General features: G+C 37.8%; 1 protein-coding gene across 6 annotated transcripts in view; it reads left to right on the top strand.

Moving 5' to 3' along the window:
• LOC126337046 (regulating synaptic membrane exocytosis protein 2) overlaps positions 1-20,594 on the top strand; it is a 1,181,006-nt gene that overhangs the window by 382,878 nt on the left and 777,534 nt on the right. For 5 of the 6 annotated variants that reach the window (XR_007565036.1, XR_007565035.1, XR_007565037.1 and 2 more), the window contains one exon: positions 19,719-19,938. The exons of the other annotated variant lie outside the window; for it this stretch is intronic. Coding sequence is in view for 2 of the 5 variants with exons in the window: in XM_050001371.1 (XP_049857328.1) it covers positions 19,719-19,938 (220 nt within the window). In the remaining 3 variants the exon portion in view is untranslated. The remainder of the gene's footprint in view (positions 1-19,718; positions 19,939-20,594) is intronic. 6 annotated transcript variants of the gene reach the window in all.

Raw genomic sequence — 20,594 nt, 5'->3', positions numbered from 1 at the left:
TGTAAGAAATTGTGGTTTTTTCATTATGAAGTATGTAGCACTATAACTGATCCATCCATTTGCTCCCTTCAACTATTGCTTTTATGCTCACCTGTTCATTTTTCCATCCTCTTCATTGTATCTGCTTACACATGCTCACAACTGCATGTTATTTTATACATACAGGAATATCTAATGCCTGCCAAGGATACTTGTTAGCCATTAGAAGAAGCACGGATGTATGCAGTAGAGTACTGTATACTTGTGGGTAGGTGCCTATGGGGACAGACTGATATCAGCAACATGCAATCTATGCTTTCATGGAAATGCAACAATATCACAAATGCAAACATGTGTAACTTAATTTCCAGTGTTGAACTAAACAACCCAAAAAATATTCACCATGAACATATTTGTTAATATGTATAGGCTTTGAGCAGACAGCAGGGGATGAAGTAATTATTTTTGGGGAAAAAATCTGTAAAATAAAAATGTATTGCTCTGTACCATTCTGGACATGTTACCTAGCCTTGTGCTTTGTAATATACTTGGACACTCCTGGGCATTCTGGCCACAAAATGTTTGAGGCATTGCTGTTCGAAACTTTCATTGGTGGCCCAGATGAGGTCATCCATCGCATTCACTGCACTGCACAGTTCAACTGGTCCCAAGAATCTTTTATTGGGTTCAGATTAAAACTGCTGTCAATTCCATTTGGAATGTAACAATATTATGAAACAGATAGTTGCTACTCACTATGTAGCAGAGGTGCTGAGTCACAGATAGGCACAACAATAGAACTGTCACAAAATAAGCCTTTGGTGAAAAAGGCCTTGCAAACTCAACTCATACACATGACCACAGTCTCTGGCTCAACTCACAAACACATGACCACAGTATTTGGCGAAGTGTGTGTGAGTATAGTTTGCATTGTGTGTGTGTGTGTGTGTGTGTGTGTGTGTGTGTGTGTGTGTGTGTGTGTGTGTGTTTGACCGATAGCTTATTTTGTGACAGTCTTTTTGTTGTGCCTATCTGCGACTCAGCATCTCTGTTATACGGTGAATACCAAATTTTTTCACAATATTGTCCATTCCATTTGGTTGATTCCTTTTTTTGGGGGAAGGTACTCACTAGGTAGGTGTAGTGTGCTTGAGCATTATTGTTTTGAAAGATGAACCAGAGCTGAAATTTGCACTGTTGGGCTTGACAATAGGTTAACGAATCCTGTTCTGGTATTGAACAGCCCTCAATAGTGATAACAGGCATACAGCACTTGTACATGATCAGGACCAAAACATGACTGACTCACCTCCCTGCTGAACTCAAGGGACTGCATGTATGAGTTATACATAGTTATTTGGTTGTCTTCACAATATTCTATGACGAACATGAGATGTCACACTTATCCTGCACCTACAGGTGAAGAGGAGTCAATGCCATTGATACAGGTTCCATTCCATTATTCTTGTGCAAAGATTCTTTGCTTACCATGGTGTTAGAGTACTGTTGTTCACAGTGGCTAGCTAGAGGCTGAAGTGATAGTGCGGAGATGGTTGTGTACTGTCTGGGTTGACAAAGCCCTTCCAGTCACTTCCAAAAAGATCTTGTGGATTCTTCTTTCATTCTCCTAGAGGGTACCTACAAACTGTAATCTCTAGCCCCTGTGAGGCAGTTATTCAGTGTTTTATGTCACATGGTTCTGGTTGAAAATTAAAATGAGGTAGTTATGGTGTAGGGTAGGTCAGCAGGCACTGTACTGGTAATCCTTAAGACATTCCAAGTGTTCAATTTGTTTCACACCTATGTGTTACACCAACTGATAAAACATGGGAAGCTCCCAGAAGTGAAGGAGGAAGCAGAGGAAACTTCATAGATTGATCATTTATGTGATATGTTTTGGTGATTACAAAATCAAGTCCAAATTTACAGAGAACTTGATGGTATGATCCCCCTTATCGGTATAATGTTGCATCCTCTCTGGCCTGGATGCTTGCACTAATCCTGTTGGGAAAGGTGTCATAAAGCCTGAGGCAAGCTGGCCCTTTACTGTTACAACTGGCACATGATATCCTTGATACTGGCACTGGCATGGATTTCACATTGAGCTGGTTCCACATGTGTTCTATTGGGTACAGATCTGGTCTTGCTGCCAACAGGGGTTCCTCAACATCACTCAGACAATGCATAGAAACACGTGCTATGTGTGTGTACAAGCACTGTTCTGTTGAAAAATGGCACCACAATATTGTTGCATGAGAGGCAGCACATGAGGACACAGGACCATTGTGCTGTGTTCCTACCAGCCTTGACCCGAAGTCATATCTGATGGCTCTCTACACCATGACACCAGGTGTAACATTGCTGTGACCCTCCAAAACATTGGAAGAGTGGGACCTCACCCCCAGATCACCACCATTCTCGCTGACTGTGATCATCCAGGGTAGTGCACAACCACAATTTTTTCACTGAACACAATACGATGCCATCGATCAACAGTTCATACTTCCCAGTCATGGCACCAGTCTGAACAAGCTGTTTGTGTTTTGCTATTAACGACAACCTACACGTGGGACAATAATTCCATAGTCCAGATGCTGCTAGTCTCTGACCATTGGTGTGGGATAACACAGAATGTTGCAGGGACTCCATTACTTTCTCTGGGATGTCAGGAATAAATGTGAAGGGATTACGATTTGCATGGTGTTCAATATGTTGATTCTTCCTTGTGGTTGCCACTCCCAGACCTGGTTGATTGGATCCTAGATGATGAGTATGCCTGTCTTCATGTTACCTTTCAGTACAGTGTCAAGTTAATGTCATATCCAGATGACCTGGAAATCAGGATTTTCCACAATTCGATCAGCTGGCCAGATGAGATCCACAATGGGCACCCCTTTCAAACACTGTCAGTTTCTGATAATGCTGTCTCAATGAGAACACAGCATATTTGTGTCCTTCACAGTGATCATTTAACATCTGACACTATGCATGCCCCTTATACATTATAACAGGCTTACTTACCTGCCAGTGGTGTGTATGTACCACTTTGACATCTGACCACGTGTTCTGAGTGCTTCACATTTTTTTGTCAGGCAGTGTAAAATGCAAGAAATTAGTGAACTACACCATTCAAGTGAAGTGTTTTGCTATTTGAACATAATCAAAGATGATTCAGGAAATTATTAAGAGGTGAGGAAATGCAAGTCATTTATTTTCTTTACACAGGTGAAGATCAATTTGTGTTAGGTTAGTTGAATTTATTGAATGAATGGCATTAGATCTGAGCAAATATTGCAGCCAGAACTATGACAGAGCAGCTGTAATGATTGATTTATTCAATACTATACTCCCACCTATTTCATCAATTGCGGAAGAAAAGTTTAAATTTTTTACTACAGGTACTGTGGAGGCTACACGAGAAACAGTCCTGTTTTTCAAAACTGGTAAGAATATTAGAAAAAATATGTACAACAAATTAACCACAGCATGCTGTGGTGGGAGAATTTAAAAATTTGACCTGTGAGTATTTCCAAAGTGACATTAGAGCAACTAAACCCAGTTTATTGTGCTGGGATGTACATCATCATCTGTGCATTATAGAAACATATATTAATGTTAATATGTCTCTGACAAACATAACTTTTTTGAGTTGTAAATGTAATGAATGAAGTGTAATAACAGAAATTAAAAAATGAAATTGAATTCTACTCTGTTTTACGGTTTTAGTAACTCAGACCAAACATATAATACCTTTCAGTCCAAAGAATGGATGTTACAGCTACACATATTGTCGTCAGTACAGTGACGTGATAAATAGAGACCATTAATGGTTCATTCCTGATACTGCTTGTTGAAGTTCTGTACATCTATGAGAGATAGAATATTGAGCGTAAATTCTTTAACAACTCAATAAAACAGTAAAAGACATGAGCTTTGAGTCAGCAAGAGGCTGACAGAAACAGTAGCATGAGTTAGAGTTACTTCTTTTACTCAAGGATTGATGCCTTTTAAATAGGTGGTTTCAAGACAATCACAGAACAACACAGAATATGTCAGTATTTTCTATCTGTGATGAAGATTTTGAAAGTAGGCTCTTCAATTTGCAGTGACATATCTTCTGTGTTTCCAGCACAGCTTATGTTCATAAGAACTTCGTATGAAACATAGGCATCAGAACAGCATGTTGCAAAAGACTGAACAGAACTGTTATTAGCAAAACATAGGTCACTGGTATCTAGTTATTCTAATGTACGCAGTCATGTGACATATCCAATGGTACTTGTGAGTGTTGCAAGTGCTGAGCATTGTTTTTCTTAATACAAAAACAATTAAAAAAACTACTTATCAACAATGAACCAGGAACAGGTGTTTTGTTTAGCAACATTACCAATAGAAACTTACGGAGCACAGAATATTGGTGATTCTAAAATAATGACTGATTTTGCAGATACTAAATTGAGAAAAAATGTTTCGGTAAGACAAAAAAGATATTTTATGTTCAGTTTACATTTTAACAAAGATATTCATATTTAAGTAATTCTTTCAAATAAACTATTTATTCCTGTTTTGTCATACAAGCCGGTAATAGTTACTATTTCACCTCATTGCTGTACTAGTTTGTGTTGTACATAATTAATTTTCAGTGTATGTATTCTAAATGTTAGAAAGTTGTATTATTAGTTAAGTACAGATTTTCATAAGAAAAACTGTTTGGTTTTGAATATGTTGAAATTTACTTTGGATAGTGTGCAGTAATTGCAGTGATGTAGGGATGAGTAGCTCTTTCCAAATATTGATACATCAGAGAAAATAATTTTAGGACTGTATGTTCTTCTACTCAAATACTAAAAATAAAATAGATCATAAAAAGTCTAATTTATGTAGTTCATGATTAATGCTGAATGGGAGTTGCTGGGATGATGACATAATTGGTTGGTGCAAGGGGTGGAAAGAGATGACTAACAAAGTGTGTGAAGTTTTGATGAGTGGTTATAGGGGAAAAGAACTGGTGCGGAAAAGAGTGTTGGGTCCACATCTTAGGTACTTTCCTAAGGTCTCCAAGACTGTTGTTACACCACTGCTGTCCATTCAGTCAGTTATGGAAGTCAGATATTGTACACATAAAAGATATTTTGTGGAAAGCCACTTTATGTGCCATTAGGCAAAGAAGACATTACTAACAGGTGTATTGTTTTAAAGATACATATGACAAACAGATAGGTTGTGAAGAATGTAAGCCAAGAATTCACCCTCTCTGGCATAAAGTATGTTTGTGTCATGCAATCACACATGTCACAAAGCTTTACTGATATCTGATATTTAGAGTACACACAGGAGCGCAGAAGTAATCCTTGGAATATTTGGCTTTATTTTAGTGACAGAAACCTTCAGCAGCTTTGTGTGTAAAAAAAACAAGTATCTTTTCAAATATTTATGGCAAACAAACAGACATAGAAGTACCTCAACATCATTAAAGCTGTAATTCTTCATGCTTTCCTGGCGATCTGTTGACATCTTGGGTATTCGGGAATCCGGCCGGATGTTCGCGTCATTCTCGCACGATATTTCAACAGCGTGCCTCGCTGTCTTCTTCAGGTGCTATCTGAGACTGGTCCTTGGATCGATCGAGTCCAGTATTTATGCCTGAGAGGAGCTGGGCGTTCCCTAATCGGTCCGCGCCGAGTCGAGTGTTCCATCTGTGGTCCGCACCCGCCAGACTCGGTCCACACCATTGAGATTAAGGTCACAGACAATCTAATCAACTGTGACTCGGGATACCAAATCAGCACTGCCTGGAATCCAGCGTTTGAGCTTGTGAAAACTCAATCTAGGACACTCTGGGATTCCACAAGAAATAGAAGTGGAGACCGAGAGAACAGCCGTGAGACAAGGTATCGGACATTAGAGACAAGATCTGACACACCCCAGATCGTGAACTCGACTTCAGAAGACGGCCAGACCAGGCGCGGACGGTGGAGGGAACATCGGTGGCCAGAGAGGGACAATGTGGCCACGTCTGGCGGGCGCGGACCTCAGTCAGAACACACGGCGTGGCGCGGACCGATTATGGAGCACATAGCACGAAACAGAAATGGAAATCATAGTAACAGTCATGAGATAGAGTACCCAACATCTCAGATCGGGTCTGACACACTGCAGATGACAACCACAACTGTTGAGGACGGCCAAAACGGGCGCCGACGGCAGTCGGAACATCCACGACTGGAGGGGTCCATTGAAACCGAGTCTGGTGGGCGCGGACCACAGATGGAACACTCGACTCGGCGTGGACCGAGTAGGAACGCCCAGCTCCTCTCAGGCATAAATACTGGACTTGATCGACCCAAGGACCAGTCTCAGGTAGCACCTGTAGAAGACAGCGAGGCACGCTGTTGAAATATCGTGCGAGAACAATGCGAACATCCGGCCGGATTCCCGAATACCCAAGATGTCATCATTATAGCTTCTCAGAGTTCTTGATTTTTACCTGCTTCCAGCACTGTTATTTGCAGAGAGATATCTTGACATCATTGTATCTGTTGGTTATGTGTTCCTTTCTTCATGCATGTAAAGTAGGCACACACAGTGTACATGCAGTTTGATTTGCTCACAGTATTCCACATCCAATTGATTGGACAGTCACATGGACACTCTGAATTTGGTAACACATGGTTTGAAGCTGTGAGTCTGGGTTGTGAGTCATACTTGGGTAGCTCAGTTGATAGAGCACTTGCCTGCAAAAGGAAAAGATCAGAGTTTGAGTCTCAGTCCAGCACACAGTTTTAATCTGTCAGGAGGTTTGATATCAGTGCACACTCCGCTGCAGAGTAAAAATCTCATTCTGGAACACATAAACAGAAAAAATAAAAACAGGTGATTGGAACAGGTCAAACACAGGCACACAAGCACACACCCACACTGATTTATTTTATCTGCCACTTTTTCAGGTTTTGCATAGTTACTCTTTTTTTATTGAAATTCTTCTCATTTTTGTGCCTTTTTCTCCCCTCAACCATGTGCCTATATTTACCCTGTCAAGTGTATGGTCACCCATACAAAAAGAAAACAAAGAAAGGGGGAAACTAAAAGCTCTCTTCTTTTTATCTGATTTTCCTAACTGAGTGACACACTTCGCACCCTGTCTGATGATACTTTAAGACATACACAGGAACACAGAAGTAATCCTTCCCATATATGACTTTATGTTAGTGTAACAGAAATCTTCAGCAACATTTCCATAATAACAAATCCCCTGTCAAATGATTTATTAATTGCAGATTGTTTCAGAGAAGTAATCCAGCAAAACTGGTTAACTAGGATAATTATAAATGCTTTATCTTGAGCTGAGCTTGTTCCAGTTTATTTTCAGTGTTATACCTGCTCTAAGTAAATAATGGTCACTTAAAATCATAATTCAACTGCCAAGAGCTGTTAATAATAACTTTGTTATTACAGTTAGTTTCAGTCTTCAGAGCATCATCAGGTGTCCTGCATATCAAGGGAGTGAACAGATGAAATGCACTTCTTATTTAACTGTCTCTACAATGTTATGTGGTGTACATATTAACAGAAACTCTTGTAATATGATATTGCATGTTCACTTAAAGTCATTTATAACTGCTTGTGTGGCAGTGTTAAAATTATGGCATCAGACAGAATAAAATTCACCCTACATCACTCATATTAAAAGTAAAACAGAGCAGTGGGACTGACAAGAGTTCATACACTTAATGAAATACGTAAATATAATGCATTTGTATAGTCTTACTTGCTGTTAGTATTAAAATACTTTATATTGTCCATAATAAAATGTGACAAACACTGTTAATCTTCATCCTATATATACAGTTTCCAGCATTTCGTGTAAGGACCATATTTGTAACTACATAGCTGATTTACATTTACAAGTTAACCCAAAGATGATACAGTATTGGTTTGACTTGTTGACATAAATCACCTGTGTAGTTACCAGTTTGTAGAGTGCTTCCACTCGGAATGATGGAAATTGTATATATAGAATGGAGGTCAACAGTGTTTGATACATTGTGCTATGGACATATAGTGTATTAATATTGTCCGTCCCGTTGATTTGTATGTTGTACTTCCAATTTTAATGATGTAGGATGGATTTTCTGCTATTTGGCACCACAGTTTAAACATTAATATGTAAGATGTTATAAATCACTTTTAGGGAATATGTGACATCACTTTATGACAGTTTTTGTGAATGTATACACTGAATAGCACTATAGAGATAGTTAAATATGAAATTCATTCCACGCGTTCTCTCCCTTGGTAAATGGGATATTTTGTATGGTGATCTGAAAATTGAACACAGTTGTAATACAGAAATTATTATCAGCAGATCTTTTCTTTTTTTTAGAAAATGTTTATGAATTTTGAGGCACTGCCTTCACAAAATATAATACTGATTTATCCTATAAAACAAACACTACAGATCTGAAGAAGCAAAGTGAATGTTGCTGATAACCTTTAACTAGGGGTTGAAGAATTCAATAGCAAAAAGCTGTAGCAGTGCTTGTATTAAGGAAAGAAGTTAGAACAAACCACAGTAACTTGAGAGAAATTCACATTAAGCCCTGGATGTAACCTTTACACTATCCCTCATCTCTGACCAAACGTCATGAATATCTCACTTAAAGAACAGAGTAGGTTGTGTGAAGCTGGATTGTCTTTTGATGTTTTTGTAATGAAGTAAAGAACTGAGAAAATTAGTGAATGTAATCACAGAACATACATTGCATTTGTTTGTTATTTTAGAGCCTTTGATAAAGTACTGGAAAGGAAACTTTACAAGATCATGGTTGGAAGAGATATATCTAATAACGTATAGAGACATTGCATGTTTTATACAGTACTTAAGTCTGTGGCGGTCTATAGTAGACTAGAGGACAAAACCAGAATAATTTTGTCCTTTAACACAAATGGGCAGATAAAAGAATCTACTCACCAAGTGGCATAACTAAATAAGTAAAAAAATCTACTCACCAAGTGCCTGTAAGAAAAAACATAAAGGAAATGTATAAGATTTCGGAGCCAGTGGCTCCTTCTTCTGGCAGAAGGTTAGAAAAGGAAGGAAGAGGGATGAAGAAAGGGACTAGTGAGGCTTAGAAAATGGTGCGATTTACAGAAAAGTTGCCATGAACCCCAGATCATGGGAGACTTACCAGACAGGATGAGGAGGAAAGAGTCGCCATTTCCTAAATGTCATTAGTCATTTTGCTTCATCAATCTTTCTTCCCCTTCAACCCTTTTGCCAGAAGGAACTACTGGCTCCAAAAGCTTTTACATTTTCTTAACTTTTATATTTTTTGTCTCCTGCAGACAATTGGTGAATAGACTTTTTAACTATTCTGTTGTATTATATTTCCAGTAATTTTTTCCTAATGTTCCAGTTTCCAGATATGGTCTTAAGGTGTACTTTCTTTGGTTGTACACACCTCCAACCTTTGAGCAGGTTGACATCATACACAAAATTTAGAAATTTAACGAATTATTCAGTACGACACATAGGCCCAAAGGAAAAAAGAAGTGAAGTAGGGAAACTGCTGAAGTTTTACCAGGCTATAGCTGTAATAATTGACATTTATGGTACTGAAGAAAGACTTCTTACTAGCAAAGCAGAAGTAGCTCCCAGGTTTTGTAAATGTGATATCTTGGTTTGATAGTTCTCATAATGGAGAAGGGCAGATTACATAACAAAACAAACACACATTACCCTTCACCAGCATCTTTAGCATAAATGAGAGACATCGTCACAAATTGAGATCTCTTGTAAATTTATGAATGTCATTCCATAAAACATGGCAACTATGGTACATTGTAATCACAGTAAATACATTCAAAAGCCCATGGCTGGCAGTACCAAATTAACTGACAGACTTCACATTCAGCATGAGCTTGGCTGTCCTGCAGACTGGATCTAAACAGAATGGAACAGTGAGCATATATGAAAACTCTTGTTGCTTGCTGGCATAAATGTTACTCAGTGTCATGCGGAACTGCAAGCAGCTGTGGGTGACATGTCATTGCCCTATAGAATGGTTCCACATTGGATGAAGGCTTTGCGATGTGGATGCAATAACAGACTTGCTGCGAAGTGGGTAGCCCACATCTGCCTGTATAGACCTGCCTGTGGATGTTTAATAGAGGAGAGATGTTGGACTTTGAAACACATCTGATTAAATGTTATTGTTGGCGGTCCAATAATCTAGCAGCCTAAGCTTTTTATTTCAATGATCTTCATCTACTGGATAAGTACTAACTAGTTTCACCACTACAAGATTTGTTTCAATTGGATTTCAGCTGCTCAATAATGCCACATTCAAGGAACATAAATTTCTGCAAAAAGTTTCCACAAAGTAAAGTCATACATTCACTTTAAACACAATTAGTGATACTCACTACCATTGTCATACATTTCTGTCCATGGCTAAACACGACGCAGGTCAAGTCTAGTAAAATATCTTCACTTGCTGTTGTACTAGCCAAGATGTGCTGTCCTCTCTGCGATCCACTGGTCGGCACAGTAGATGCAAACAAGTAATATCAGCACTCCGTATTTATAATCGCTTCTTGGTAAAAATAATTGTCACAGATCAGTATAATCTGGTTTGCTGGTGGTCAACCCACAACGATAGGAACTAGGAACACACTATCAGCTGGTATGACATTGCTCCTCCCGCTATGCCATTACAACCAACTCATAGCCTCAACATTACATCTGACCACCATACCATTCACTGGGCACACTCAGTTCTTTACTATCGATTCGTGGCTTATCCTCGACCTATGGAAGCAAAATATGCTTATCTTTGAGTAATGGAATTTTGTAGACCTTCGTCACCAATTTAGTAAAGGTCTTGTTGCTACCACTGTGGAGGCCGAGTTGCCACTGTTGTTATGGTAAACAGAGTTTGTGGGTTCATGAAATGGCCTCTGCTGCAGTACATCAGTAAGACAACGTCCACCTGCCACTACTACACAGCTATACCCCAGGGTCAGGTAACAGGAAAAAAGTATGAAAGTTCTACAACACTCCAATAGATTAGTAACAAAGTCACACAAATGAGTTAAAAGGGCTTACTTATCTTTGTGACTTTTTGAATAATGAAGTCTACAACACTGCATGTAATATAACACAGAAAAGGCCCTCAATGGCTAAGTGCAAATAATCATAGGTAAATTTACAACTGTCTGTTCACTTCTAAAAGTTCACTAAATGATGTTCCCTGTCTGTCAGCCCTGGGCAATGACCTATAACCAAGTGGTCGAGAGCTGCCCTTCTGTCTTCCGAGTAGGCTTCACTATTGTCGTCCTTAGCACCATGTGTGGTGCTGGTGGAACTCATGCAAGTGGTGAGTCTCTGTGGCACTGGCACCAGTTAGTATCTTTGTGCCTGTGCTGCTTTTGCCCTGGCTGTGTGTTGTTCAGACAACACAGCAGGGAACATGGATCCCTTACAACTGTGCAAGAATTAATGACCTGGGCAGCTAATCAAGGGCAACACTGTTCTACATTTTATGACAGGACTTGAAGGTGCACAAGAAATGTTCAAAATGCATACCACACCAGTTAACAGAGGTGCAGAAGTGGATACAATATAAGTCAAGCCATGTCAGCCTAGAGATGTGAGACCAGCCATGTCAACCAAGAGTGATTTGAGCGGGAAGGGAATGACATACTCAGTCACTTTCTTGCAGCCGCTGAAGCCCGGACACACATATGAAACAGAACTGTAGATCCACTTAGCAGAATGGCATTATCTAGGTGCACCATGATGACATGAGGTTCAGTAGAATCAATCAGCCATGAAGGTTATGCTCGTTCTAACATATGACAACTATGGCATTCTGTAGTGTCATCATGTCGGGGAGTGCAATACTATCAATACTCAATACTGCTGCAACTTTCTGCTGTTCCTTCTGCCATGTACACTTTGAAGAAAACATCTGGCACAGCTGGATGATGCAATAATTCTCCATGACAACACTTACAGCCCACACTGCAGATGTCATCAAGAGATGTCCACAGTGGTAGGAGAGGAAAATCTTGAAAATCCTCCCCCACACACCCTACTCACCAGACTCACCAGACCTCAGTCTCCTCAACTTCGACTTCATTCCGCAACTCAAGAAACCATTGTGTGGGAAGCACCTTGCAAACACAGCAGGTATTGTCGTGGCATTTCGGTACTAGGTGGCACACATTGATGACAATCTCAGTGGCATTCAGTGCCTACCCCATCATTGGTGACAATGTGGGTACACTGGCAGACTATTTTGAAGAACAATTGCTGTCTGCGATTCATTTTTGTTCCATTTGCACACATGCACAATAAATTTACACAGAGCACCAATGTGTGTGTTTTCTATCATTTATTGCCATGACCATCTGTTCTGGAACCCTATTTTATTTTGGCATTCAGATACACACTGTGTTACTGGTTCATGGACATAGTGGAATGCCAATATTGTCTCATTATCTCAAGACACAGCATATTGTCATGACTTACTGAATGAGCCTCATAGAATTGATGAATTATGCAGATTTTGCAAGATCACTATTTAAGTTCAGCCTGAGAGTTTCAGCAGATAGGATGCACTGAAGACCACTGATGTTATGAACAGGTTAGGAGGCTATAATTATTGCTAATGAGTATGTACAGTACTTGCAACATTAAAAATAAGAATATAATCATTCTGTTGTTGTTGTGGTCTTCAGTCCTGAGACTGGTTTGATGCAGTTCTCCATGCTACTCTATCCTGTGCAAGCTTCTTCATCTCCCAGTACCCACTGCAACCCACATCCTTCTGAATCTGCTTAGTGTAGTCATCTTTTGGTCTCCCTCTACGATTTTTATCCTCCACACTGCCCTCCAATACTAAATTGGTGATCCCTTGATGCCTCAGAACATGTCCTACCAACCGATCCCTTCTTCTGGTCAAGTTGTGCCACAAACTTCTCTTCTCCCCAATCCTATTCAATACTTCCTTATTAGTTATGTGATCTACCCATCTAATCTTCAGCATTCTTCTGTAGCACCACATTTCGAAAGCTTCTATTCTCTTCTTGTCCAAACTATTTATCGTCCATGTTTCACTTCCATACATGGCTACACTCCATACAAATACTCTCAGAAATGACTTCATGAAACTTAAATCTATGCTCGATGTTAACAAATTCCTCTTCTTCAGAAACGCTTTCCTTGCCATTGCCAGTCTACATTTTATATCCTCTCTACTTCGACCATCATCAGTTATTTTGCTCCCCAAATAGCAAAACTGCTTTACTACTTTAAGTGTCTCACTTCCTAATCTAATTCCCTCAGCATCACCCAATTTAATTTGACTACATTCCATTATCCTCGTTTTGCTTTTGTTGATGTTCATCTTATGTCCCCCTTTCAAGACACTATCCATTCTGTACAACTGCTCTTCCAAGTCCTTTGCTGTCTCTGACAGAATTACGATGTCATCGGCAAACCTCAAAGTTTTTATTTCTTCTCCATGGATTTTAATACCTACTCCAAATTTTTCTTTTGTTTCCTTTATTGCTTGCTCAATATACAGATTGAATAACATCAGGGACAGACTACAACCCTGTCTCACTCTCTTTCCAACCACTGCTTCCCTTTCATGCCCCTCGACTTTTATAACTGCCATCTGGTTTCTGTACAAATTGTAAATAGCCTTTCGCTCCCTGTATTTGACCCCTGCCACCTTTAGAATTTGAAAGAGAGTATTCCAGTCATCATTGTCAAAAGCTTTCTCTAAGTCTACAAATGCTAGAAACGTAGGTTTGCCCTTCCTTAATCTAGCTTCTAAGATAAGTCGTAGGGTCAGTATTGCCTCACGTGTTCCAACATTTCTACGGAATCGAAACTGATCTTCTCCGAGGTCGGCTTCTACTAGTTTTTCCATTCGTCTGTAAAGAATTCGCGTTAGTATTTTGCAGCTGTGACTTATTAAACTGATAGTTCGGTAATTTTCACATCTGATAACACCTGCTTTCTTTGGGATTGGAATTATTATATTCTTCTTGAAGTCTGAGGGTATTTCGCCTGTCTCATACAGTTTGCTCACCAGATGGTAGAGTTTTGTCAGGACTGGCTCTCCCAAGGTCGACAGTAGTTCCAATGGAATGTTGTCTACTCCAGGGCCTTGTTTAGACTCAGGTTTTTCAGTGGTCTGTCAAACTCTACACGCAGTATCGTATCTCCTATGGGCAGTATTTTAATTTTATAAATGCAGGGAAATAAAATTGTTTTAATCAATAAAAAAAAATCGTTCATGGTATCGTGGTAATGCATTGTGCATGAGAAGCAATTTTACTTGCTGCTGCTTCTTAATTCATTGACAAAGAACTGTAAAAGCAGGGTTTGTGAATATTTCATTACCATTGCATTACATGAAGATGATCTGTTTTAAACCCTACATTACTTTAAATAGGTTGTGGAAACCAATAATTGTTAAACTAAACGCTTTTATGGCCTTCACTGCTCCCAATAGCTGGTTCTCAACAGCTCTCCTGAAAGTTTTTTGTGTTTGTCAATGTTTGGAAAACATCTATATTCAAGCCCTGTATTAATTATGCTTATGTTCAGTGAAATATGTCTCACAACTATGTGTTGCATAATGCCTCAAGCCTCATGAGAATATCTTGTAGTAAAACACAATTATTAAATCTGTAGAAGGAATTGTCTGACTCCTATGTATTATACAGTTCGTATTACTTTCATTGTAAAAACCACAATGAACTGTTTTTCCCACTTCTTAGATGTTCTATATTATTATTAAATGATACACAGCCTCTCTTCATTCAAACACTACACATTTCACACTCAAGCAATTTATGTCTTAAATAACATTATCATCAATATCTTTATCGATATATGCAGTTGATCAGACCTAGTTTCAATTTCTGTAAACTATCTTACACTCATATTTTATCACTAGCATTAGCTTTAAACTTACTTTGTCAGCTCAAAAAGATATTTGACAAAGCATGTTTTAAGCATACGTTAAGGAAGCATTAAAGTGTAAGTTAGGTTTAAAAATCTGAAGATGGCTTATTGAAACCAGAACTGGTCATGATGAATTTTGTATATAATCTGGACAGATAATAATTATTTTTATCTTTGCAGAAGAGGGAACCAAGGTTTTATGTTGGTAATTTCTTTCTGAATTTGCTTGATTTGAGCAAATTTGCTACAGTGGTGTACATGACAGCATCAGTAACAGAAATAGTGGGATAAGAACAGTGCAATAAACAAAAAGTCTCATAAATCCTAACATCATCAAGTAACATAACAAAAAATAAAGCATTAATTTAAATAAATTCATTGGTGGTCATAATTGAAGACACAGTCTTAGGATGATTATGTAATATAAAGTAAACTTCTTGTGAGGTCATTAGTGAGCTCTGATACTATATTTAATTATAGCAGTAATCAGAAGCAGTTTTTTTCTTAGTAGCATTGTAGCAACGAATACATACTTTCATAGTGGTAACATTCATGGCTGAAAAGAGGTTATTTTTGAAGGTGAGTGAACTTGGTCAAAAAAAAAAAAAAATTATGAATAATCCTGATATTTTGACATAGTCTGAATTATCCTGTAACAATTTTATGAAAAGGGTAGTTGCTACTCACCATATAGTGGATATGCTGAATCGCACTAGACACAACAAGAAGACTGTTGGAAAGTGAGCTTTCGGCCTACAAGGCCTTTGGCTCCAGCTGCCAGAGACTGTGGTCATGTGTGTGTGAGTTGCTTTTGTCTGAGTGTATGTGTGTGTATGTTGTCTATTTTCAACAAAGGCCTTGTTGGCCAAAGCTCACTTTCCAACTGTCTTTTTGTTGTGCCTACTGCAACTCAGCATCTCCACTACGTAGTGAGTAGCAACTATCCTTTTCATAATATTGTTACTTTCCATCCGGGATTTGCCATTGTCTGAATTATCCTGTTTAGATATACTCTGAGAACCTCACCATTAACTGGAAATTTGCTATTTGTACCTCTGTGGTAAAAGCTGTGTTTGTATCAAATACTACCACACATCTTTGAGTATACTTTTCATGCTGGAAGCAGTGAGCCTTCTAAATGTTGATGACCATGGCTTATTCTAGTCCCCAGTTTTGCAATGTCTGTTTTTCAGCAACAGTTTCTCATTATCTCCTTATCTTTGTATAACTTAACAATCCAAGAAGACATATGGCTGCTTACTGTAAAGAAGACATGTCAAGTTGCAGATGGGCACAATTCAAAGATACTTACATAAGACTTTGGCCACAGCCTTCATCAGCAAAAGAGAGGCACACACCATCCATACACACAAGCGCACATCATGCACATTTGACTGCCAACTCCAGCATCTCAGGCCAGAGTGCCTGTCTGCAACTTAATGTGTCTTCTTTATGGGAAGTACCAATTTGTCTTTCTATACATTGTTGTTATTCCTATTTGGAGTTTCCATTGTTTGTATAACTTAAAACATTTTTAGAGCCTGATTTTTTTGTAGACCAAAATACAAGTAGGTAAACAGCTAAATACTCTTAATTATAGAGTCTGTTTGTTTTTTGAAGGTACACAGACACCATAATCTAAAAATTCTCATGATTATTTTAGTATTGGGTTGTTAAATGCTAATGAACCAGAAGTGATTAAAAGTATATGATTATAAGTATATATTAAATCCGTGATGTATGTGTTCAGAGTTTTGTCACATTTGTAGTTCTTAATTGAAAAAAAATGTAACAGTTTCATGAACTTCAAGATTTATTGCAAATTATGGCTTAAATCTGTTGTCTGTAATAACATTAATGATGATAAATAAGCCATGTTAATTGTTGAAACTTCAGCGACAGTAAATTGGAACATAAAAAAACATAAACAATTCTCATATGACACATGTTAGAGATTTCGCATTAGACATTTCATTCCTTAATATATCTGCGATTTAAAGAAAAATATTTTGTAACTTAAATTGTAATTTTTGGTTACTGGTATCATTGTTATTTTTATGTATTATGTACACTAAGATAATAGATACCTTAGATGATGACTGTAAGTGCAGTAAAAGGCACTTTGTTCATCAACAAACCACATGTTCACCAAAGTTTCCATAGTGAATGTGACCTACATAACAGTAAACCATCCTTACACAGAATAATTCAGATTTTCAAACTGTTTATGATAGACTTGTACTGATTAAGAAATATTACAAGTTACATGAGACTATTTGGTCATCAGAAACTGTTGTACAGTAGCAAGGGCACAGAGTAAAATCATATAAATGAGCAAAAGTGGTAGTTAGAAGAAAAAAAATGAGAATAGGTTAATATAAAAACAGTGATGTCCTAGTAATTCATTTACTAAGTTTTCCAAAATAAATGTTGTTCAATGTTTTTACATTAAAATCACTCTAGTCAAACTGACTGCAATTCTATTTAACTAGTTGTCTAATAGGTACCAAGATCATCTGTCAAGTTAGTGGTAACTACACTGCCCACATAAAATTCTTATATTTCATAAAAATGGACCAGTAGTCCAATCTGTCTCAAGATTCACTTGTTGTTCACAGTAACTGCGCAGACTATAGTAGGACATTATTTAATTTGAAGGAGTTTTAACTGAGTTGTTTAGTGGAATCTGTGAGTCACCTGTTAAGTGAAATTACTGAAACAATATAAAATTACAGTATTTTAGAAGGAAGTGCCAAACATTCAAAACACTATGTTTGAGAATCAAACATTCCATTTATATTTATTGTAATTAAACAAGAAAAGACAAAACCATTCATAAAGCCATAACTGTCATTGCAAATTTATTTTACTGTGGCATTCATGAGAAATGGAAAATGTTAAAGCAAACAGAATTTGTGGACTACAGAAGCAAATTTAATAAAATTTGACAACTTCACATTTAGAAGAAACATATTTTTTGGTTTTACTTCATCACGAAAGGATGTTTCTCTCTCTCCGCATTACATTAATGTAGCTTAAATGTGCTTCAGAGGTGATTAAAAGTGAATCCTGTTAATAATTAAATGATGTAGTGAAAGTTGTGGGAAGATGCACTTGAATGAACACTATGTCTGGAAAAAATAAACCATTACTGCACCTTCATTATCAGTGTTAAACAGAGTTCATGTGTCAGGTAACTGTCCCTTTAACATTGGTTTGAACTCTACTGGGAGAATAGAGGGGGCAAAAGTTGAGTGAAAGTGTATGTGTGTGTGTGTGTGTGTGTGTGTGTGTGTGTGTGTGTGTGTGTTTGTGGCTTCATCACCTACTTTCTTTTTATTTTCAGGTTAAGATCACCTACATCTGAAAGCCCAAAAATGATACTGAGTTAGCAATAACTTCATATTACTGCAGAATGAAATAAAGAAATGAATACTATAATAATCATCATCCTGCCATTTTTGAAATGTACCCTATGCATATGTGAGACCTATCATTGATAAGATGTGACCTACCAACTAACTTGTAGCTTATATGTCAGTTAGAGGTGGAGAGGGAAAGAAAGGAACGGGGAGGGATCACTGCTATCAGTTGCAGTGGGACATGATGTGGAATTGGTGGCGACGAGTGAAAATGTGTACCACACTGGGATTCAAACCCAGGATCTCATTCATATAACTTGTTGTTCTTGCTCCCATGATGTTTTGCATCAGCATTAATAATCACCACTAAGTAGTCAATCAGAAAATGGGCATAGAATATTGCTAAGGGTGATGTGGAACTTAATAGGAAGAACTTGGGAACATTTTTCAGAACAGGACTCATGTGCATCATCCTTGATAAGGGGGGCTATTTAACATTTACTGGGGTTTCCTCTGTGTATTATTTTACTGTGGTACCTTTGCCCTTGATTTCTCTGCTACAATCTTCCTCCATTTTTCTTTTTATGATCTCAGTAAAATGTTCATCTCATTCTCTTATCTACATTTGCCGCATTATTTTATTTTGATTTCCCACTGGATCATGCCCTTGCTTTGTTCCTTCTCTTCCCATTTTCTTTTGTTCCCAAATGAGTTTCTCTTCTCCATTCCTCTCTTCATTAACTTTTATTTTCTTTGCATTCAAAACATGTATTTTTTATTTATTTACTCGTATCCAGAACATAACATAAACGTGTAATTACTTTCAGTATAACATTCTTCACATATTCCATCTCTTTCCTACATCTTATATATTTATTCCCAGCTTCACTTGAATGTAGCTGTCTTTTTGTCTTATCAGTTAACTACCAGAACTCATTTGGTGTACTCTTGAATTTGAATGTGGACTATTGGTATGTTGCTACTACTTGTTCGGTCTTTGTTCTCCTGGGAAAAGTTGGATGCAGCTTTCCTTTTTGTTAAAATACCTTTGATTTTTCCTAGCTAAAATGACAGATTTTTATAAAACTTCAAAGTTCAAGAGTCCGAGGTATTTTAAATTTGCATGTATTGGTGATGCTTTTATATTTAGTATATTTATTCCTTTGTATTTCACTTTTTGAATGAAGTGTTGAAAATGTGGACTGTAATTAAAATAATATGCTTCTTGAACGCATACATAGTTTTCAGTATTCTCCCCCTAGTTCAATACAAACAACACAGTATGCTTATATTACATAACCATAAGTATAGAATTAGTACTGTATGATAAATGTGATGCTTATTTTTTGTAATGGACAGGAAGTATACAATTGATCCCCTTCTTTTCCCAGCATCCAATGTCATGGCAAGTTAGTGCTGATGGTACACGGATGATTGGTCACATGATACTCAAGAAGACTGCACGTGAAGGAATGGGTCCCAGCTCTTCTGCTGCTATCCTGGGTCTCAAGGTAGTAGGTGGCAAGCTGCTGGAGAATGGAGGGCGGGGGGCAGTGATCGAGAAGGTCAAGAAGGGCAGTATAGCTGATGTAGAGGGGCAATTGAGGCCAGGTAATTATGTGGAAATGCTTAAAAATGTGCATATTATCCATTTATATGTTAAATTAGTGGCTTGTATTACATGTAGTAGAGAGAAAATGTGATACATGCTTATTGTGTGATTTATAACTTAACTTGTATACAAAAGCACCCAAAATCATACTACAGTCATCTGTGTTCGTTCTGTGCAGTCTTTTTCTTTTAGAAAACATTTTTGTTATCTACTGAATAGTGTGACTGAGTCTAAGCATGTTATGAGGCGGGAAAATAGAGCTCATCCAATATGCCAGAAGACGATTAATTAGTTGATGATTTTTGTAAGTCGAAAGGACTGTAGCAAACCTTATAGAGTTACAAAACAACTAATAGGGATTGAATGCCCAGTATATAGAGCTCTTGAAGTAACAATCATAACATTTCAGTGTTGCTTCTGAATTAAATAATGTATGTTTTGTGTCCCTCTTCATATGGTGTTTAAGTGATTATTCATTCCCACTTGTACCTTTACCACTTTTATTAATCATTTCCTTACCTGTAATACTTGAACTTCTACTGAAATGTCAGTCACAAAAGCTCAAGAATCATCATTTCTCTTGATATTACTAATATTGGGGACATGGAAATAAACACTACCATTGTTCAGGGCTGAGAACATTGCCATCCACTAC

This window comes from Schistocerca gregaria, chromosome 2, assembly GCF_023897955.1.
Source record: "Schistocerca gregaria isolate iqSchGreg1 chromosome 2, iqSchGreg1.2, whole genome shotgun sequence".
Classification (NCBI taxonomy): Eukaryota; Metazoa; Arthropoda; class Insecta; order Orthoptera; family Acrididae; genus Schistocerca; species Schistocerca gregaria.
The sequence above is the reverse complement of the archived record's forward strand: the minus strand, read 5'-3'. Positions and strand labels throughout refer to the sequence as shown.